Source organism: Dipodomys merriami, unplaced genomic scaffold (assembly GCF_024711535.1).
Source record: "Dipodomys merriami isolate MVZ:Mamm:240054 unplaced genomic scaffold, mDipMer1.0.p SCAF_34, whole genome shotgun sequence".
Lineage (NCBI taxonomy): Eukaryota > Metazoa > Chordata > Mammalia > Rodentia > Heteromyidae > Dipodomys > Dipodomys merriami.
Window position 1 is genome coordinate 15,589,540 of NW_027204937.1, and position 23,147 is coordinate 15,612,686.

General features: G+C 39.4%; 1 protein-coding gene across 6 annotated transcripts in view; it reads left to right on the plus strand.

Annotated features, from left to right (window-relative positions):
• The first annotated feature begins 3,994 nt into the window (after positions 1 to 3,994).
• Positions 3,995 to 23,147, plus strand: part of LOC138803463 (forkhead box protein J3) — a 108,097-nt gene continuing 88,944 nt past the window's right edge. For 2 of the 6 annotated variants that reach the window (XM_069987517.1, XM_069987516.1), the window contains exons 1-2: positions 4,619 to 4,706; positions 22,569 to 22,629. In XM_069987517.1, the coding sequence (XP_069843618.1) occupies positions 22,586 to 22,629 (44 nt within the window). In that variant the 5' untranslated portion in view covers positions 4,619 to 4,706; positions 22,569 to 22,585. Of the gene's footprint in view, positions 4,167 to 4,534; positions 4,707 to 5,448; positions 5,482 to 22,568; positions 22,630 to 23,147 lie in introns of those variants that run through there. The other 4 variants (XM_069987515.1, XM_069987518.1, XM_069987512.1 and 1 more) reach the window with 4 other exon arrangements.

Consider the following 23,147-nt stretch of genomic DNA (forward strand, 5'->3'; position numbering starts at 1 on the left):
AATACCATCGCCTCTTGGAATGCTCCCCTGCTCTGTATCCCCGGCCTCCCCACTCCCATCTCCTAAGACAGAAACTATTCTATGCTGACACTACATGCTGTCATAATAATGACAGATGTTTTGCGGGGCTTTTATTTTATGATAGCCTATATATGATCTTGTTGGCTTTGGATAGCTATTGATTGGTGTTCACAATTTATAGGCAGGGCAAAAGAGAATAGGAGAACCCAAAACCAAGTATGGCCTTCTAAACTGGGTTTTAAACTTTTCCTCCATTGGTGGAGGTACCAGGATCTTTCCAGCTGCTATGGTCAATATACGTTTTTTTTTAAGGGGAGGGGATGCTTCTTCATCACCTTTTAAAAATTATCTTTTAATGATAATTTTTTTTGTGCCAGTCCTGGGCCTTGAACTCAGGGTCTGGGTGCTGTCCCTGAGCCTCTTAAAGAGAATTTTTAAATTTACTGTGCACGTTTAAGGTACAACATAATGTTATAGGATGAGAATCAATAGTAAACAGGATACTAGAGTCAAATGAACAAATCTACCATCTCCTACCTTTTTTTTGTGTGGCAAGAGCAGCTAAACTCTGCTCACTGAGCATGAAGCACAGCTTAATTCTTCTTCCTTTTTTTCCCTCAGTAGCTCCTAGTTCTTTTCTTCCCCAAAGCAGCAGATATTCCAACTTTGCCATCCTACTATGGCAACTATCCTAGTTAAATTCTGTCTCTGATCCTATGGCCAGCTAGCCCACAGCAAGTACTTTAGGGAAACACTTAGGAATCCCAGACAAAGTGGGAGGCAAAGAACTGTCCATGACTTAAAAGAGGTAGTGGCAATGTAAACCTGAACCTCCAGCCTTGGAGCCAGTCCAAACATTCATCTTCCTACTCTTACTCTGTCTTCTGGCAGACTCTACTTAAGTGGCTCAGGGAAATTCCCAGCTCGGGACTTTTATGACCCTAAACTGAGTTTCAGGGTAAAGCTTGGTGACTATTGGCCTCAGTTTCTTCTCCTGACATGTGGAGGTAATATTAGCTGTGCCCATCTCCTTAAATACATGGCTCAGGGTATTTCTTTAGCACCCTTCTGCTTTTGTCCCCACTCAAGAGGAAGGTGGGCTATGAGGCCTGAAAGGCTGAGAAGTAAGCTAGTGTTAATTATGCTACCAAGAATCTACCCAATGGAGTAATGAACAACCAAGAGCTTACATATATACACACATATATGTGTGTGTGTGTGTGTGTGTGTGTGTATATATATATATATATATATTACTCTTAAGTTAACATGTATTTTTTTACATTGAATTTTTGGTGTTAGAGTTTGAACTCATGACTTTTTATTTTCTGGGCCAATGTTCTACCACTTGAGCCACAACTCCAGCCCACTTGCTTGCTCCTTTCTTCCTTTCTTCCTTCCTTCCTTCTTCTTTCTCCGTCTCTTCTTCCCTCCCTCCCTTCCTTTTGGTGGAACCAGGGTTTGAATTCAGGGTTTTGTGCTCACTTGTTTTCTCACCTAGCTTGGCCCTCTGCCACTTGTCTTGATTTTTGCCTTCCATCCCTGCTTTCTGAATTATTTTGGAGATGGAATATTTTGGACTTTTCTGCCTGGGCTGGTTTTGAAGAGCAATCCTCTGGATCTCAGCCTCTTGAGGAGCTAGGATTATAGTTATCAGCCACCAATTCTGGTTATTTTTGAGATTGGGGCTCACTTTCTGGTCTGGCTGGCCTAGACCATGATACTGGTATTTGTGCTTCCTGCTGAAGCTGGTGTAAGAGGCATGTACCACAATACCCAAATTTTTCTGGTGAGACTGGGTCTTTAGAACTGCCTCCTCTGCCCAGACTGGCCTGAAACTACTATCCTAATCTTAGCCTTCTGTGTAGCTGACAGGTATTTAACATTGTGCCCAGGTATTGATTGAGATGGTATATGGAAGTTAATTTTCCCCAGGCTGGGCATGAACCAACATCTTCCAGATCTCTAACTCTTAACTAGCTAGGATTATGGCATGGAGCCACCATCTTCCAGTAAGAATCAGGAACTTCTAATTTTCTTGGCAATTTGGAACTGTGGGAACTATCACTTTTCAGGAAAGCTGGATGGGGCATACTATTTTCCTTATCACAGTGTATTGTAATTTTTTTTAACCTACTTGCTTCCTCAGTACTAGGATTAAGTTCTTTTTTTTTTTTTTTTGGTTGTGGGGCTTGAACTTTGGGCCTGGGCGCTGTCCTTCAGCTCTTCAGCTCAAGGCTAGCTCTCTACCACTTGAGCCACAGCGCTACTTCCGTTTTTTTCTGCTTATGTGGTGCTGAGGAATCGAACCCAGGGCCTCATGCAACAAGGCAAGCCCTCTACCCCTGAGCCACCTTCCCAGCCCTAGGATTAAGTTCTTTTTTTTTTTTTTTGGGTCCGGTCGTGGGGCTTGAACTCTGGGCCTGAGCGCTGTCCCTCAGCTCTTCAGCTCAAGGCTAGAGCTCTACCACTTGAGCCACAGTGCCACTTCCGGCTTTTTTCTTTTTGCTTATGTGGTGCTGAGGATCGAACCCAGGGCCTCGAGCATGCAAGGCAAGCGCTCTACCACTGAGCCACCTTCCCAGCCCCAGGATTAAGTTCTTAAAAGCATAGCACATCTATTTTATTTTTCCTGTTCATTACTACCATTCTGGTCTAAGCCATTATCCTGCAAGTAAACACTGGATACTAGGTTCCATTATATATTCTTAATAGAGCAAGAGTGATCTTCTTCTGTTCAAAACCCTGTAGAGGTTCTGTTATAACCAAAAACCTTTCAGTGGTCAACAAGACCCCACTCTGTTCTTACCTTCCAACTCTCCTGGCTTTCTCACTATTTCCAATAACTTCAGGACCACTTTTGCCACAACTGACTGGCACCTCCCTTCACTGTATTCAAATATTTAATTAAATATTTGAATGGTGTTTATTTATATTCAAAGTGCCTCTTCCATTGTTCTTGATAGCCCTTTCCTTTCTCCTATAGCTCTCAAAACTTTTAACATACTACAAGTGTGTGAGAGGTGGTATAGGGCTTGAACTCAGAGTCTCTAGCTATTTCTGGACTTTTCATTCATGACTGATGCTCTACCACTTGAGCCACACCTTCAGTCCATGATTTTTGCTGGTTAATTGGAGAGGGAATGTTGCAGACTTTTCTGCCCAGGACGGCTTTGGATGTCAATCCTCAGATCTCAGCCTACTGAGTATAGCTAGGATTCCAGTCGACAGTTATCAGCTTCTGGCTCACAATTCTTTTTCTATGCTTATAACCTGTCTCCCAATCTAGAATGAAAGCTCCAAGAGGTTTGAATATTTATTATCCCTACCTTTCTCTCCCTCCTGTTCACTGATATATCAAGTTCTAAGGTAATGTCTGGCAAGTTTAATAGTGATTGACAAGTATTTGCTAGAAGAATGAGTGAATGAATCTTCAGAATCTCACTCAAGTATTATATAGAAAAGGAGTACGTGGGTAGTTTGAGTGCCTGGAAATTCTTGGCAAACAGCAAGTGTCCAATGTTTGTTGAAGAAATAGAATGCTTTATGCCCTTTGAGGTTAAAAAAAAAAAAACCTTTCATGGCCAATTCACACAGGGCCTCCTTATCCACTCATCCAATTGGCCTAACATTCATCTAATAAACACTCTAAAACCCAAATACTGAACACCTACTGCCAGTTTAAAAGTGTTCTTGGTGCTGCAAAGGAGTTATGTGACTAACATAAATGAAGCCAACAGCAAATAATAGCTTGCAATGTAACTAAGTGCGAAATTACAGGGCAGCTTATCAGTGCTAATAGTTTAGAGGAAGAATCAGTGAAGACTGACGTAGAAGAAAATTCCAAAGTCCACGAGGTGTCCCGGCTAGCCATTCTAAATGCTACACCTGTTGACAGCAGAACCATGACCCAGATGGCGAACTTGAGATCAGAAGGGCCCTTAGAATTCCAAAAGTAGAAGGAAAGTATGACTAGGCCGGGGAAAGCCCTTGGCAAAGACGGGCCTGGAATCCTGGCCTCATGAAGTGCTGAAGAGCCAGGAGAAAGATTCAAGGCCTCCTTGTTAGGGCCTGAGGACTCTGCGGGGTACCAGGTCAGAGAAGGGGGTCTGGGTTCTTGGAGCCGCTTAGGAGCCTGCAAAAAGGTGCGTGTGGGGGTAGGGAGGGGAAGGTCACGGGGAGGCATTCTTGCACACCACCGGGCTTCTGGAATCTTTGGCGGCCGACCTGTCATCCTTAAGTGCGGGGCCGCTCTCGCCGCCTTCACGCCTCAGACGTCAATCTCAGTTGCAGGTACCGGACTGGGAACGCTCACAACCACTCCGTGGTCGTTTAGCCCCAGAAGCGCAAGTCCCGGGGCACTACTTGTCCCCGCGGAGGGATTCCTCCCGCGCACGTCGACGCGGCCGTGACGCCGTCGACGCCCGGCCGGTGGCGCAGCGACGTCGCGGGAGGCGGGGGAGACAGGGACGGAGTCGGGGAAAAGGGGGGCGGGCGTGGAGAGCGGGTCGGGAAGTAGTTCCGGGTGCGCGGCCCCGGATGTTGGCTGCTCCCGCTGCCGCTCTCGGCGCTGCTCGGGGCCTTGGCCGCTCGCATCAGACGCTGTTGGGACCTTTCCCGGGGGGCGGAGACGCACGCAGCGGCCGGGGGCTCGGCCGGGGCCGTCCCGGCCTGCGCAGCCTGAGGTGAGCGCCCACCACCGGGGCGGCCGGGCCGGGGCGGCGGGCGAGGAGGCGGGGCTGGGGCATCTCCCAGGATCGAGGCAGGGACTGCCCTCCTCGAGACGCCCTCTCGCTTCTCGGGGGCGCGGGCGGGCCCGCCGTGTGGTGGGCGGCAGGCGGCGGGTGGCGGGCGGGGCTGGGGGCCCGAGCCCGTGCCGGGGCCTGGCGGGCCGCGAGGGCCGGGTCCCTCCGTCCCTCCCTCCCCCGCGGCGCTTCTCCTCAGCTGCTGCTGCCCCTCAGCCGCGGAGCGGCGGCTCCACGCTCCCGCCCCTCCCCCCGGCGGGGCCCGCGGGGAACCGGACGTGGATCCCAGGGGGCGCCGCGTCTGAGGACCGCGACCTCCCCTTTCCCTCCTTGACCTGCGCCCTAGCCTGGGTTCGTCCCGAGCCCGGCGCGATGTGGCTTCTTCCCTTCAAGCCGAGGGCGCTTTCCCTCTCGAAAGGCAGACAGTCCCTGGCCCGCCTCGCGGGTGCCCTTCGGGGGCCAGGAGGTCCGCTCTAGGTGCCCGCGTTCCCGCCCATCCTGTCACCGTGTCCTTTGCTGGCATTAGGGCAAAGGCAGCCGTTCCATGCGGACGTGTTGCTGTCCTGTGTGTTGCATCCTGCCCACGTGGTAGGGTGTCCCGTCTCCCCCCCCCCCACCCCCCCTTCCATTTTTTGCAGCTGGTGGAGAGGGAGGTTAGCCGGATGGTTTTTCCTCTGTGATTTCGTCCGGGTGCCGTGGAAGGTATTAAGGTCAGGTCAGTGTGTTTTGTCGAGGCCCACCGTAGGTGAGATGGGCCAATCAAGAGTTGTACTCTGAATTTGAGACCAGTAAGGGGACATTTCCTGGCTGGGCTTAGTTTCCTTAACATCTTTTCTTCCAGCAGCTTTTTCTCGTTCATGTCACTACTGCTTAACCTCCCCCAGGAGAATTAGGCAGGCACTTGCCAATTGAGATGTGTAGTTTCTCATTTTGTTCTGCTGTACTTTTTGTGTACATGTTGGCATAGATTTTTCTATTTTGTGTTGGTGCTGTGCAAGTTTAGCTGGATTCTTGCATGAAGAGAAACGGAATTAGGGACTAGGGGGCATCTTTTATGTCTTTACTAACAAGTCTTTTTTTTCATTTTATTGTCGGTCGTGGTGCTTGAACTTTGGGCCTGGGCTCTGTCCCTCAGCTCTTCAGCTCAAGGCTAGTGCTCTACCATTTGAACCACAGTGCCACTTCCGGCTTGTTCTGTTTATGTGGTGCTGAGGAATTGAACCCAGGGCCTCCTGCATACGTTGCAAGCACTCTACCACTGAGCCACCTTCCCAGCTCTACACTTGTCTTTTTTTCCCCTTCTACTTTGTTCTGTAGTGAAGAAGCATGTGTGTCATATGGGAGTGTTCATCCTTACCTCTTTTCTTGCAGAGCCCTGGGTGGATAATTCCACCTAGTTCATTCTCTGAAGACTTACTTTGCTTTCTCTTTTTCCACATTGGCTAGTATTTCACTCTCTGTCTCTTGAGTGTGTGTGTGTGTGTGTGTGTGTTTATGTGTTTATGTGTGTGCACCAGTCCTGAATTAGGGCCTGGACACTGTTCCTGAGCTTTTTTGTTCAAGGCTATGCGCTATCACTTGAACCACAGCTCCACTTCTGGCTTTTTGGTGGTTAATTGGAATTTAATGGACTTTCCTGGCTGGGGGAGGAACTGGCTTTGAACCATGATCCTGAGATCTCAGTTTCCTGAGTAGCCAAGATTTCAGGCTTGAGCCACTGGAACCAATCAACAGTGATTTTGAAATGTGTTTTGGGTAGTTTTTTTTTTTTTTTTTTAATGTTTCTTCCAGGATAAGGTTTCTATCTTCCTGTGCTTTGCCCTTTTGAGACTCTTTAAAAGGGAACAGACTACAGTAGCAATGAGACAAACCTTTGATTCTTGCTAGAACTTGATGAATATGGAAAGCAGGCACTCTTTCTTTTTTCTGATGAGGTGGACTATATAGATGTAATTTAGTTTTCTTTTTAGTTTTTTAGGTAAATCTGAGGGTTTATCTTTTCTGTTGTTTTGTGTTGGAGTTGGTGAATCTTGTTTTTGGTTTGGGCTGCTGAAGAAGTTTTTTACTGGGAAGTTTTTCAGGCTTTACTTAGGTGTTATTATTATTTTTGGATGAGGCCGGGACATATTTATTTTGGGTCTTTTTAGTTCATTAGTTTGGGCAAAATAAATATTACTGTTTTGAAGTCATCTTTAGATGCCAAAATGGTCTGCATTCTCCCTTGTTTATCACATTGTTCAATCTTTTCAAATGCATTTTTGATACTAATTTTTCCTTTTATCTGATACAATTGTTTGATACTCTTAAATGTAGAATAAAATATTTAAATATAGAGTCTACCTGCTTTCAGTATGCTAAGTGTGGGTGGGGCCGTTGGAAATAGAGAAGGTTGTACAGATACATTTGGAGGCATATTAGTATGTCAGTCCACATTTGTGTACTTCTGCAAAGTAATGTGCCGCCAAAGTGTGAAGATACAAGGAATAAATACAGGTTTTTGAAGGCTTCAACTTGTGTTTAGTGAGGTACGGTCGTTTCTTTTGTTGGAGAAATAGCATATACATCATTTATACTCACCAAACTACATCAGACTTCCATTTGGGAAATCACTGCAACCAAGGTCAAAATTTAAGTGACATGTGGAAAACAGAATTTTCCAAAAGTGTACAAGTAATATTCTAGGAGACTGAAGGGTCATGTACATAGGCAGAAAAATGGCAGGTTACAAAAAGATCCCAAGTAGTTGGACTGTCAAAGACTTGTGTTAGTTAAAGTAGTGAATTTAGGACTATCAAGATGATTTTTCAAGGATAGAGGGTTTTGTTTGGTAGAGTATCATGGTAGGTTCTAAAGAGTAAGATGATTCATGTTATTCCTGAGATAAGTTTTTGTGTCAGCTGATGAGACTGACTAGAATGTTCTTAGAGAAACTTAGGAATAAGATGGTCTGACTTAAGATAGTGCTTGTGAAAAGCTAATGTTTATTGAATAGTTACTGTATGGCAGGCTTTGTTCTTAGAACTTTACATATATTTCATTTACTAAATCACCATATTATAATCATATAAGAACTTTGGGCAACCTAATGTATTTTATTATAATACAATGAATAATCAAAAGAAATGTAGATTTTCCAGTGATAGGGCTATGGATGGTGGTGTAAAGCATGAGAGTAGATACATGTTGATGGGAAAGTAGTATAGTGGGGAAATAGCTTTAAGGATTGGAATTTTTGAGATGAATGAACTACGAAGTACATCTGTGCCATCAAAGCCAAGGACAGCAAGATTATACAAGGTAGAGCGTATCAAATGCAGTTTAGAAGTTCAGAAGTTTAGAAGTTCACAGGCATAACTGCAATGGAATGACTATTGAGTTAGGCCAGGAGGTAATTTATAATTAAGAATTTTGAAAAGAAAGATAGCTATGTTACATTTTTTTACACAGGACATGTGAAATATTGTCTGATGTATTTTAGTAGTTAAATTTTTTTTTCTAATGCTTCTCCCAGGATCATTCTTATTTATATAGGAGCTACTGAAATACCAGATTTTTTTTCCCTTCAAAAATGCTGATTATTTTACACATTTACAGCTTTTCCTTAAACTTTTCTTCTAATAAAAAATACTTTATTGAGATACAATTCAGGTACTATAAATATTACTCATTTTAAACATACATTTCAATGGCTTTTAGTATATTCACAGAGTTGTGCAGTCATGACCCCAATAATTTTTAGAATGTTATTTAAAAAAGAAACTCTGTACCCATTAGCAGCCATTCCCCACCCTCCTGCCATCCCCCAGTCTCTGGCAATCACTTATATACTTATCAACTAACTATAAATATGCTGATTCTTCATAAATGAGATCTTATTGTTTTATATCAGAAAGTAATTTGTTTCTGTGTGTTTCAAGGGTCATTCATGTTTTAGTATGTGTCAGTAGTTTAGTTCTTTTTATAGCCAAGTATCCACTGAGTGGATATACTACATTTTATTCATTTTATTCATCAGTTGATGGACACTTGCGTGTCTTACTCATTTAAATCCTTCCTTTTAGTCTTCACTATACCAAACCTCTTACGGCTTTTTTTTTAGATTTTAACCTCTGCTATGCTCTACAAAGCATTAGGAATATAAAGATGAGTAAGATATAGTTGGTTCTTGAATATTCATATAGAGCTTATTGGTTTATGTAAGTTTTCATCTATCTCATCTGATCTCACATTAACCCTGTAATACAGAGTTTTTCTTTGAGATGAACAATCTGAAGTTCAGGTTAGATGACTTAACTGCAATTGCACACCTTCGTCAGTGATGGAACAACTAAATTTTAGTTCATGTCTGTTCCATTTCTGCTACTCAGTGCAACTAAAAGGTCCTCATAAAAATTCCTGGAGACTTAAGGGACTGGAAAGTCTACTTGAGGAATCACAAAATTTTATTTTATTATTCTTTTTCCCCCTTATGTTGAGCCCGGGTTCATAATATGCTTGATTGCCAGCCCAGTAATTTTTTTATTTTTATTTTTGGTTGGTTGTGGGACTTGAACCCTGGGCCTGGGTGTTGTGTCCCTTAGCTCTTCAGTTCAAGGCTAGCACTCTGCCACTTGAGCCACAGCACCGTTTCCAGTTTTCTGGTGGTTAATTGGAGATAAGAGTCTCATAGACTTTGCTGCCCTGGCTGGCTTTGAACTGCAGTCCTTAGATCTCAGCCTCCTGAGTAGCTAGGATTACAGGCATGAGCCACAGTGCATTTTAATGACTTATCTTTGGGACTTAAAGACTCTTAGACTTTTGTTGCTTGTTTGCTTTTCTTAGGCAAATTTATATTTTTGCCTTTTCAGAGTTTTTATCTGATGATGATATGTGATAGTGTTAATAGCTCACAATTTTGAGACCTTACTATTAACATAAAGGTGTTCTAAATACATTTATTATATAAGCCTCACAACAATCCCTTATAACTAGATTTTAAAAAAATTCACAGTGTTTTACAGATGACGAAATGGGCACAGATAGCTTATGTATCTTGCCCTAGGGTACATAGCTCAGAATGGAAAGAGCCAGGATTTGAACCTCTGTACTCTATTTTCAGAACTTAGTAGTTCCTTGTGTTTGTGTGTGTGTGTGTGTGTACACGTGTGTGCGCGTGCATAAGTACTGCTGGGGCTTGATCTCAAGGCCTGGGCAGTGCCCCTTAGCTTTTTCATTGAAGGCTGGTGTTCTACCACTTGAACAAGAGATCCACTTCTGGCTTTTTGGAGGTTAATTGGAGATAAGAGTCTCAGACTTTCCTAACTGAGTTTGTTTGAATCTTGATCCTCAGATCTCAACCTCCTGAATATATAGGATGGCTGTACTCTGTAGTTCTTAATCACTGTATTGTTCTGTTTACTGGTTATGAATTAGCTTTCTCAGACTAAGCTTTCTGAATTGCACCTGTGTGAAAATCCAAATGACAAAGCCAACAGTGAGAGAGTGCAGGGAAAATAATGTAATTCTGCGATGAGTGGCTATTAGCAGGGACCCACAAAAAAAAAAGTGAACTTTAATGTCCAAACAATATTTATACTAGTGCTAGGTCTATATTTAAAAAGAAATATAGATACAATGTCATTTACTTTGCTGTTTAACTGCTTCTCCAATTGAGAAAGCTAAAACTTACTGTTGCCTTTTCTGTCTTTAATGTAAAGTTTTCTTTTCCTTTCTAAACATTTAGCTTTTCTGTCCTAGAGGAAGATATTGTTTTCCCCCCCTCTGCCCCAAAACTCAGAAAACATTACAGTGGCATTTTGTAATAACTGTCCAAAAAGTGTAGACCACCTGAATTGACATAACTGGATTGTAGTGTACAAATAAGAATGAAAGTACAGTGTTTGGTTAAAGAGATTGACTTACATTGAAATTGGGAAAGACATCTGCTGTACAGGATTTTTGATTTAATAGAATTTGTTATAACCAGATCAGCAAAGCATTATTACTGTGGGCCATCTGTTGTGATATGGAAATAGCTTTTTACATGGAACCAGATGTTGTATTATATTTATAACAATGGCATTTTATGTATTTTAAGTAACCTTTTGTCTTCGGTATCTTTGATGGATACTCTATTTTATGTGCATATTGACTGATAAAATGGATGTGAAGTATAGGATAATTAAGACCTATATAAGAACTCTTACTTTGACACCATTAATAAACCTAGTTTCTAGACCACTTTGGTTGCTATAAGATTCTTCTGTAAATCTAGAACTGGAGATGTGGCTCAAGTGGTAGAAGGCCCGGACTTTTAAATCCTGTACTCAGACACAATCCTATTGTAAATCTAAAGTGATTTTGGACCTACATTAATAGTGCACTGTTTGACTTATTTCCCACTGTCAGTGTTCAAGTCATCTATGATCAGCTCAGACTTACGGAGTGCACTAGAACATAAGCTTAAGAGAATTGTTAGGATCCTCCTGAAACTGCTTATGTTGGCTTATTTTTTATTATCTTCAAATCAGAGAGTGTCATGGATTCCATTGAAAAGTTGGCCATCTATACTATGATGATCCTATGTGTGAAGATGACTTTCAATCAACTTTCAGCTAAACTTTTCACCTGGAATACAAAGCTGAAAGCTCTAACTGAATTCTGCTAGACAGAGTCCTACTCAGATGATTGTGCAATCAAGGAAAACAGATTGTTCTTCTGATTATTTGGAAGAGTTCGATGCCAGTGTAATTTTGTTTAAGACCTCAAAAATTAGAAATGACATTTTCCTAAGTTAGAGACAACTTCACATTAAACCATTAATAGGACTAATTTATAATAATTGCTGTGAGATTTGTGAGAGAAATGGGTTATGAGTAAGACTAGTAGAACTCAACTAGTATAACACTTTGAAAGTCTTTTGCTTGTAGAGAGATGGGTGTGCAGGGAGGGTGAAATAGGGTAGTAATAGGTTATTTGTTGAGATCCTAGATATTGGCTGATGAGTGCTTGGTAAATTATTAAAAATAACTAAAAGCTGGGTATGATGGCACATGTCTTTAATCACAGCTATATAGGAAGCAGAGACAGAATGATCACAAGTTTGAAGCCAGCTGAGAGCTGGTGAGATGATTCCTCAAAAACAAAATAACAAATGGCTGGGTGTTGGTGGAGCCTAGCTACTTAGGAGGCTGAGATCTGATGATCACAGTTCAAAGCCAGTCAAGGAAGTAAAGTCCATGAGACACTTATCTCCAATAAACTACCCCCCAAACTGGAAGTGGAGCTATGGCTCACATGGTAGAGCACTAATCTTGAGCAAGCCCTAAATTCCAGCCCCAGGATTAGCAAAAAAACCAAAAAACCATCACTAAGGACTTAGCTTAAGTTGTAGAGCACTTTTATAGCAAGCACAAGGCCTGGGGGTCAGTCCCAGTGCCACAGATAACAATAGCAACCAAGCATTAAAAGTTTCTGTGGCTTAACTGTAGAACTTTGGTTAATTATGTCACAGCAGTTACAAGTAGAATGGCCCTTCTGTGTGAAAGAGAAGCAGACTATCATACACTAGGTGTTATGCCTATGGATCTTTGATATGTTACACAGGGTAGACATGTAAAGTAAATGGATAATTTTTGTCTTACAACATACTGGATACCAATCATGGTTAGAAATGCTACTTTTGTACATCAAAGGAAAGCATGCACAGAGTGCAGTAAGAACTGTTGTTAGAACATACGCTTAGGAGAATTGTTAGGATCCTCCTGAAACTGCTTATGTTGGCATATTTTTTATTCAAATCGTAGTGTGTCATGGATTTCATTGAATAGTTGGCCATCTACACTATGAGGATATATGCTTCTAAAATATTTTTACCTTACATTTTACTGTTTCAAAAGTACTTTCTCTGGTCTGTTGATACAGGTAGAGCAAGTGTAATATTTTATGGACAAATGTGGAAAATGAGTTACAAGCAAAAACTTCTTAGTATCCCACAATTGTTTAGTAGTAGAGCAGATACTAGAACCTAGGCATTCAAGATTTTTCTATTTTTTTTTAAAGTAGAAAATTGGCAAGATCTTAATTAAGAACAGACTTTAGATTTCTGAGGTGAAAAATAAAAAGCTATAGGATCTCAAAAAAAAACAAGACTACTTAGAGCAGAGTGTATCTTATGATAATATCAAACTTAAGAGTCATAAGACTAGTGGGGACAACTTTAGTTACATTTAGGTCCATTTCTTGTCATTGGAAACATTTTTACTTGAACTTACATTCTTTGTATCAAACTTAGAGGTAAGAAGGGGAAGGAATCAGAATGGAATTAAAAAAAATTGCTAAATAGCAGGTTTAGTCTTATTTTATACAAGTATATGATAATGAAATTTCTACTTTGAGAAATTATACTTGGAACATGGTTCTAGTATAGATGTCAGGAATACTGTCACAGTATGGGACCTATTGTCTTTTGCCTGATATGTAGGAAGATTGACAGTATATTAGGAAATTTACTTGAATGGGAAAAAAGACTGGGGAAAAAGTATAACAATGGGCAATTTTAAGTTCTTTTTCCTTGAACCTGTCTCTAAAGTGGGCATAATTCTTTGTTTATAGTCAGGAAAAGAAAACAGGATTTTTAAAATTTAAAATGATAGTTTAGAAAAATGAATCTTATGACCTTTAAAGAGCAGTTTAAACAGTCACTTGGTACTGTCAAAAGTGTTTTGTTTTTTGAGCAGTTTTGTAGATGAATGAGTTTGATAAGTTTTTTGATTATAACCTTATGGGTCAAGTTGTGAATGTTTTAAATGATTTAAGTTTCTTTGTATTAGGATTTTCTCATTTCAAGAAATTACTTTTAGTCCCTCAGGCGCAAACAAGACCTTAGATTTCCTTATAGTAATTAATTGCCCACAAATAACCTAAACATGTCATTCTAGTTTATAATGAAAATTAGACTTAAGGATGAACTTAACAGCTTCCATTCTCTGGCAGGATTCTAAGGTATTGTTTTAAATTCAGGAATGTTGGATTCACTCATTTCTCTCACTTGTTTGCTTATTTATTTGCTCTCTGTTATGTTCAGAGCACTGTACTAAAATACTGGGACACAAATAAAAGGCAGGTCTCTGCTAGCTAAGATTATCTTTTAGTATGAGAGAAACATCCCAGAGATATCCTTGCGTTGGTAGCCATATATATTCTATGATTTCTATTTACTAGTTTTTAACCAGAATGACTAGTTTTAGAGAGAATGACTAGCTTGCTTGTTTGAAGAATGTAATGCATTTAGGGGTGTGAATAGATGGTTTTAAAAGCAGCTTACGGTTTCATGGTTAGTTCTTTGATTGCAAAATATTGGGAATCATTGAGCTGAGCATGAGTGGGAAATGGCTGGCCCGCAGGGCATATAAGGCTCATGAAATCATTTGGTTTAGGTCTGACAAGGCATCTGCAGGTGGGACTCAAAATTTAATAAGTCTAGGAGCTTTTTTCAAAGCAAAATTCAATAAATCCAGGCCCTCAAGTGTTATAAATACCTAAATGGCCTTTGGCAGTAAAAAGGTTCTCTACCCTGATAAAGAATGCCTTCATTTAAGTAGCATTTCTTTTTTCTTTCTTTCTTTCTTTTTTTTAGAGATAGGGTCTCATTGGGTACTCCTAACTGGCTTGGAACTCAGTCCTCTTGCCTTAGCCTCCTGTGTGCTGAGCTTACAGTCATGTGCCATTTTACCTAATTTTATATCAGGTTTGCTTTGGGAGAATGACCAAGAAACCTTACCTGGTCGAGTGGAGGAAGTAGGATGTCTGTTCCCAGGCCAGCCTGAGCTATGCAATAAGACCCTATTTCACAAACAAAATGAAAACAGAAAAGAAACTTTATATTGACTCTTTTACAAGATGGAAAAGGGCTGGGAAGGTGGCTCAGTGGTAGAGCGCTTGCCTTGCATGCATGAGGCCCTGGGTTCGATTCCTCAGCACCACATAAGCAAAAAGAAAAAAGCTGGAGGTGGTGCTGTGGCTCAAGTGGTAGAGCGCTAGCCTTGAGCTGAAGAGCTGAGGGACAGCGCCCAGGCCCAGAGTTCAGGCCCCATGACCAGACCCCCCCCCCCAAAAAAAAAAGATAGAAAGGACCCTCGCCTTTTGCTTTGCTTAATAAAGGGGGCATATTCTGAGAAATGTGTTGATTTCACCTTTGTGAGACTAGCTTGCATAAACTAAGATGGCTACAATGTCACTAGATACTGTAAGCAGGCATTTGAGAAATATTTTGCAGTGTGTGCTTGTCCTTAGCACTTAGTGGGACCCATTGTTGGCATTGCTATATATTCATTATGTTAGTAAAAGGAAATTTCATGTTTTATCTTAATTTCAAGGATTTCAAAATTGCTAAAAATAGCTTGTTTAGTCTAATGAGATACACAATAGTTCCCAGAATCTTAAAAGTTACCACTCAGGCTCTTGTATCCCACTAAAACACTTGTTTAGTCATTTGACTACTTTTTCACCTGTAGTCACTAGTTAGTAATTGAAAAGCAGCCCTTTTGTTGTTGACTCTAAGTGAGGCAAAATTTGCTGTTTTCCCCATGGAATAATAGAGAGCTAGTCTGCCTTCTTTCACAGTTAGCGTGTCAAGTATTTGACAGTGATTATTCTTTTAGCATTTTTGGATTCTTGTGCATACAAGACATTGTTGTGGACATTGAGGTCTAAAGGTCATTAAGAGGCATAGGCTGTTCACAAGAAATGAGTGTAGGTTTGCTGAGAAAAAGAGTGTATTTTTTGTTCGTAATTGATCAAGAAAGCTTCATGGATGAGATAGTATTTGAATTAAGATTTGAGATGAGGGTTGCTGGGTTAATCATAATCAAAGACTTAAGAGACAAGGCATAATGCAACCTAAAATAGTGACTGGTTGATTCCCAAACTGGGATATTAAAAATGTTCATTGTTGTATCCTCAGGATCTATAGGAATGTTTGGTAAATAATTGGGCTCAGTAAATACTTGTGAATGAGTCAATGAATTGTCAAATCTGGGAAAATTCTGAAAGTACTTTTATTATACATTTACAAAGTTTAAGATGTTTAACTCTTTTACATCATGTAGAGAAATAGAGTGTTTATGCCACTTTTTTGATTGGCCACTAGCTCTTAAAACCCCCTGGAAAATAATAAGCCAGGTCTGTATGGTAAAAGTGAGATAGAGGGCTGGAAAATGTTTTCTTCAAGCTAAACACATCCAGTTCTTCAATCATTCTACACTTAATATTTGATTTCTGCACTCTTCGATAGGGTATATCCCTTCCTGCAAGCATTCTAGCTTGTAAGTGTTCTTAGCATATCCTGCTTAAAAATCACAGCACAGTACTCCAGTGTTAACTACCAATGAAGAGTACATGGTACTCTTAACCATCCTTGATCTGAATACTATCCTTCTAATGAAGCCTAAGATTTTATTTTGTTTCTTTTTAGCAGCTGAGTCACTACCTTGGCTCATACTCAGTTCTTAATATTAATTTATAAAAAGTTCTTTGAGTAGATTCAGAGAGATTTCCTACCAGTAGAGCTAACATTATGGGCATTCATGCCCATTTTCTTCTGATGAGTATAAACTTTTCTGAGAAGTACTGTCATTCTTAGCTTCCTGAAATTGAAGAAGGAAAAGAAAAAGAATTAATCATACAGTGATAAAGTTGAGCAAATGACCCCAAAGAGTATATTCAACAGTATGTAAAATATAATGGATATTTACTTACATTGAGGTTCAACAATAAAGATCTTGTCCACATATGCCTTAAATATCTTTTTCCTTTTTAAATGCTAAAGTGCTTTAAAAGTGTAGATGTATTTAATACCTGTACATCAGTATGCATCTCTAAAAGATAAAAATATTTTCTTACATAACCACTTACCATCATTTTATTTTACCAAAACTGAGAATGTATCTTTGATGTCATCTGATAGCCAGTTCATACTCAAATTTCTGATTGTCTAAAAATGTTTGCTTACAATAGGTTTTTAATACTGAATTAAGAGCCAGCAAGGTCCCTACATTTTATTTAGTTGTTTCTCAAATCTCTTCTGCCCTAAACACAGCTCCCCTCTTCCTTTTAGGCATAATTTGACTCTTCCATCTCCTTTGGTCCCTATGTCTCTTATCTGTACCAAATTCTGTTACTGTTCCTTTTGAAATGTAAATCAGATTTTTTTCTTCCTTTATATCAGTTCTGCAAACATTTTGGAATAGTATGTATACAACGTGCTAGACAGTGTGAGAGATATAAAAGTTAACTTGACATGTATGGGTCCACTAGGACCAATATAGGAATCTGTGCTCTGGTGGTAGGAATAGATGCATACTGAAAAAAATGCAAAATGGATAGTTTGTTCGCCAATGGGCCATGTCTTGATTATAGTAGCCTTCCAGTTTTTTCCTGGAAAGTGCTGCCACTGGAATCCTCTTAATATTACTTTTAATCATGTACTAATCAAACAATTAAATTCTCTCTTGAATAGTCCAAATTATTGTTAGCCTTTCACTTAATGCTTCTACTAGCTCTTATTATTATCCTTCTCAAGTGGAACTAAACTCAGGTTTATATTGTCATGTGGCATTTTTTTCTTCAACAAAATTATAAACATCATGAGAGCAGAAATCATGTCTTTTATGTGATAATGTAAACTTACAAAGTACATTTGCAGTGTCCTGCTTGATATAGCAGACATGTTCTTACTACCTTCCCTGAGTCATCCAGAGCTTCTGCTTTTAAAAGGAAATAATCCAGATCTAGGTTTCTTCCTACTCCTTAAAAATTGTCTACTCAGTGGTCTGAATCAAGGATAACAGATAATTTGAATGTTACCAGTTCCCCATCACAACTGGCAATCTCTAGTACTTTTTGGTTGTGTTTAAATATGATGTAAGGCTATAAATGCTTTCTGTAGTCCTTGTCCTAGACCACTATTTTCTGAATTAACCTGTGTATCAAAATCATGTATGATAGCTTTTGCTGACTAGATTTCCTGTTTCATCCTAGGTTCCTACATGAGGATTTCTAGGAATGAGATAGAAATCTTTATGAAGTATGCAGTGTTTTTTTTTTTAATTTATTTTTATTTTTTATTTTTTGGTTGGTGTTGGAGATTGAGCTCAGGACCTCCAAACCGTTTCAATTTAGGTTATTTTTTTTTGGCGAGGTCCAGTTGTGGGGCCTAAACTCTGGGCCTGGGCACTGTCCCTCAGCTCTCAAGCTCAGGGCTAGCGCTCTGTAAGCAGTGTTTTTTAGATTTGATTTAGGTGTGCAGGTAGATAGTTTTATTAACTCTAGTAACTTCTGATTTTTTTTTCACTTATAGTATATGATCTGTTAATCCTCTGACATCCAGTAAGTTCTAATAGATTCAGCTTATTTTTCAGGGTTATTATATATCTCTTGCTTTGAATTATACAGGCAACGCACATGAATCAAATGCCCAAGATAAATATACAAGATCCAGTGAAGTGACATCTTGGTTTTCTAAATATAACTGAGCTCAGATTTAAAGCCTTAAAACCCTTCAGCCCTTTGAAAGCTGATATTATATATGTTTGTTTAGTGAATGAATACCTTTAAAAATTGTTTTATATGGAAGAGTTCAGCATTTTTGGATTGGACAATCTTGATGGATTTTTAATATCTAATGCATATTCAATAAAGGTGACATACAGTATGATTTATTTTCATATTATGTCAAATTTTCCACAAAAATCTATAAATTGGAAAATGGCTTTTTATTAGACCACATGATTTAATTTTAAGTATGAATATTGTGGTTTAGTTATTGAGCAAAGTAGAGAGACTGAAGTTTCAGAATTATCCAGTGAGTACATGACAGACCCAGAAATAGAATCTTGTGTTACTTGCTTGGGTTATGATTTGAAGAGAGGGGCCTGTGATCTGTTTACATAAATTTCAGAAAGCAAATTTAGGGTTTGGAAGAAGTTATAGTTCTGCAATGTTTGGCCAGGAACTCTCCTCCCCCATGTATCTTACCTGTTTTATTGAGACTAGTTCCAAACCAAAGGAGTTAGTTGAGTTTTATCACTTTCTCCTCTTGGTGTTAAGAGTTGACTAACTGCTTCTTTCCCATCTTCTGTTTGACTTTTCCTGGTCCTGTTTGACTAAGTAGTTGATTTTTGATAGTAGAGTGATTTCTTTTAGGATCTTTTTAGTTGTCTTGAATCTTTTTTTTTTTTTTTTTTTTCTGGGCATACATGTATCTCTGAAGCTGTGTTTTTAGACCCCCAAACCCAAAGTCCAGGAGTCCCAGGTTAGGTCTGGCCAATTGCCCTCATATGCCAAATAAAGAGGCATGGGTGAAGGGCAGAGAAAGGAGATTTGTTACATGGCAGCCATGAGAAGACAGCACTTCAGTACATTTTAGCCATCTTCAGAGTACAGATCTTCAGGTTAAGGGGAGAATTAGGAGCTGGGGGGAAGCTATGTATATGAGAAAGGTATTGTATAGTTAAACAGTTGCAAGTCACAGGGATGGCTTGGTTGACCATTAGCTTACTCTTTGTCCCAGGAGGAATTCCAGGAAAGTGTTACCACTTTATTACTGGAACAGAACAGGAACAAGTGGTCTCCTGAAGCTTTGGCTGTTTACTTTAAGATAATAAGAAGACATTGCTTGTTTTAGGACAGTTTGCTTTCCTTATGGTTATCACTGAATCTTCTCTTTTCTTCTGCAAACAGGTGATTGCAAAGAGGACTAGCTCAGATCAGAAGACTCTGATACAAAGTTGGGAGATTTACAGGGCTCAGTTAAAGCATCTTTTAAGTTGCAGCTTGCATCTTCACTAGGCATAATGAATGCATAATTAGTATGCTTTAGAAATAGTGGCGATCACCAGAAAGTCAGTTTTACTGAATGTGCTCAAGGAGTTATTGATTTGAAAGTAATTTCCATTAGTAGAGTTGCTTTCTGGTGAAGTCATTATTTTTACTCTCCACTTCCTGTTCTAAGTTTGGCACTTGGAAGTGGATTTGTGGCACTGTAGAGAAGCAGGAACTTGACAGAAAACATTTGTGTGTGATATTCTGAATTCTTTTCTCCTCTCTTGTTCATGTTCTGTTCAGTTTGCCTGTTTAAGAATATGAAATTCATTATTTTTTAGTATATTCATAAGGTTGTGCAACCATCTGTATAATCTAATTTTAGAACATTTTCCTCCTCTCTGTAAAAGGAAGTTTTTAACAACTACCAGTCAAATCCCTTTTCTCCTTTTATTCCCGCTCCCTGATAGCCTAAGAAAGTACTAATCTAATTTAATGCAGCTATCTCATCTACAGTTTCTGCTGATAGGAATTTACTTATTGTGGTCATTTGAAATACATGAAATCATCCAATGTGTAACCTTTTGTGCCTGGTTTATTTTACTTAGCATAATGTTTTCAAGGGTTGTACATGTTTTAGTATGTAAAATTTTTTAATTTCCAAAATATGTAGTTGCATGGAAATAATACATTTTACTTATCCATGTATCAGTTGATGGTTTGGATTGTTGCTACTTTTTGGCTGCTTGAATGACATTTTTGTCTAGCTTTCCCTGTTTTTTCATATTTTCATTTTGGGGGTATTTTATCCTTGGAGTAGTTCATAATGTAACTTTGTCTTTAACTTTTTGATAAATTGCTAAATTTTTCCAAAGAGGCTGTTTTAGTCTACATTTCTATCAGTGACATGAGTGTGGCAGTTGCTCTGTTTCTTTGCAGCACTTGTTATTTTCTTTTTGATGATTCCCATTCTTGTAGGTATAAAGTAGTATCTCATTGTGGTTTTGATTTGATTTCATTTTGATTTGAGTCATAGTGAGTAATGTACTTTAGATAGTCATGTTTCTCCTTAGCTGTTGAAATCTTATACATATTTTGGATATCTAGCTTGTTCTTTTATTGAAGATTGGCCTTAAACTTTCATGGAGGGAGAGAGTTGAATGGATACAGAATGTATTAAGTAAGATCTGGTGTTTTCAGAGATCTTTTTATTTATTTATTTATTTAAATTTATTTTTTGGGTCCAGTTGTGGGGCCTGAATTCTGGGCCTGGGTGCTGCCCCTTAGCTCTTCAGCTCAAGGCTAGCACTCTACCTACCACTTGAGCCACAGTGCCACTTCCAGGTTTTTTTTTTTTTTTTTTCCTGTTTATGTGGTGCTGAGGAATCGAACCCAGGGCCTCATGCATGCAAGGCAAGTGCTCTACACTGAGCCACCTTCCTAACCCCTCAGAGATCTTTTAAGACTTCTTTTTCTAACTCTGGAAGAGCTCAGTTTATTCATTTGTTGAAAAAATATGACTGCTAACTATAGTTAAGTTTTAGGGATAGAACAGAATATAGCAGGCAGAAATCATCGTCGTCGTCGTCGTCTTCTTCTTCTTCTTCTTCTTCTCCTTCTCCTTCTTTTTTTTTTTTTTTTTTTGGTCAGTCATGGGGCTTAAATTATTGGGTCTGGAGCTCTCCCTAAGCCTTTTTACTCAAGGCAAGTGCTCTCTTACTTTAAGCCACAGCACCATTTCTGGTTTTCTGGTGGTTAATTGGAGATAAGATTCTCATGGACTTCCTGCCCCAGGTGGCTTTGAACTGTGAATTCAGATCTCAGACTCCTGAGTAGCTAGGATTACAGGTGTGAGCCACTGGTGCCCAGTAGAAATTCCTTTTCTTAACAGAGGAGAAGCAAGCAGTAACTTTCTATCACTTGTATCAAGTGATAAAATAGGGCAATGGGAATAGAATGAAAAATTTAAAATATTTCTGTTCTTTCTGGAATTCTTAATCTATGCTACTCTGCATAGATTGCCTAACTCAATTGTACTTTCTCCACTTTATGCAAATTGAGGCTAGTCTTATTTTCTTTTTATTCCTGATTTATTTATTTATTTATTTTAAATCAGACAAGCAAGTCCACAGTGTAGACAGGCTGCTCCCTTTTTTTTTTGGTCCGGTTGTGGGGCCTGAGTGCTGTCCCTCAGCTCTTCAGCTCAAGGTTAGCGCTATACCACTTGAGCAACAGCGCCACTTCTGGCTTTTTTCTTTTTGCTTATGTAGTGCTGAGGAATTGAACCCAGGACCTCATGCATGCAAGGCAAGTGCTCTACCCCTGAGCCACCTTCCCAGCCCCTATTTTTTATTTTTTGTGCTGGTCCTGGAGCTTGAACTCAGGGTCTGGGCACTGTCCGAGGACATATGTGCTCAAGGCTAGTTAGTGCTCTATGACTTTGTGCCACAGCATTATTTTTGTCTTTTTAGTAAACAGTTGCCTATGACTTTCATAGACTTTACTGAAAGGGCTAGCTTTGAACCATGATTTCAGATCTCAGTCTGTTGGGTAGTTGGGATTACAGACATGAGCTACCAGTGTCTGGCTGTTATTCCTAATTCTTACACTGAGCTATATTCTTATTTCCCCTTTGCTTCTGATAGAACTGATATTGTAGAATATGACTTTTAAATGCCAAATGAGTTGACTGTCAACAGCCCCTTGTTTCCACCTGCCCCTAAGACAGCCTACTCGAGAGTATGTTTGTGTTAGCAGAGCAAGTAAATCCATATCACAGGCTTCTAGAATCCTTGTTGGAGAGAGAAGAAAATGAGACTAAATTCTTGATGTTCAGGTCTTTTGTTAAGTTAGTTCTAACAACTTTTCAAGCTACCTTTTTGGAGAAGAATAGGTTAAGTGGCTAAAGAGTGTTTAGAGAAGCATTTTAATAAAAACTGTAATGTAATTTATAGTTTAATTTACTTCAGAGTGTCTAATTACTAATTTTTCTTCACTTTTTAGATTCTCTTTGTGGCCAGATGGGTTTGTATGGACAAGCTTGTCCATCTGTAACTTCATTAAGGTTAGTGACCTTTTTTCTTTCTTTTTTTAAAAAAAAATATTGGACTAATATTTAAAGTGTCATGCTGAGGAAAGAGAAATAGACTGGGAGGTTATTTATGAGGAGGGGATTGGGCTAATAAGGATAATGAAAGAGATTGAATATGGTTGAAATAGATTTTTTGCAGCTATGAAAACAGAACAGGGAAACCTGTTTTGGGAAGTGGGGGAAGAGAGGAAGAGGGTGATAGAGGGGGCGATATTGTTGGGAATACATTGGTTATATATGTGGAAAAGTGATAATGATTCCCCCCTATAACTAATGTAAGTTAATAATAAATGTTGGACTAGTCAAGTTATTCTACAGTTAATTTCATTACAAGGTCCAGAATAGAGTACTGTTGATGAAGTTAAATAGTTTATTATACAATAAGTGTCAGTTTTATGCCTCTCCCTCCATAAAGTATAGTAAGTCAGTCTTCTGTGAAAAATACATTGGAATTGGTTTTGTGAAGTAGTGTAAATTAATTGTAGTAGAAA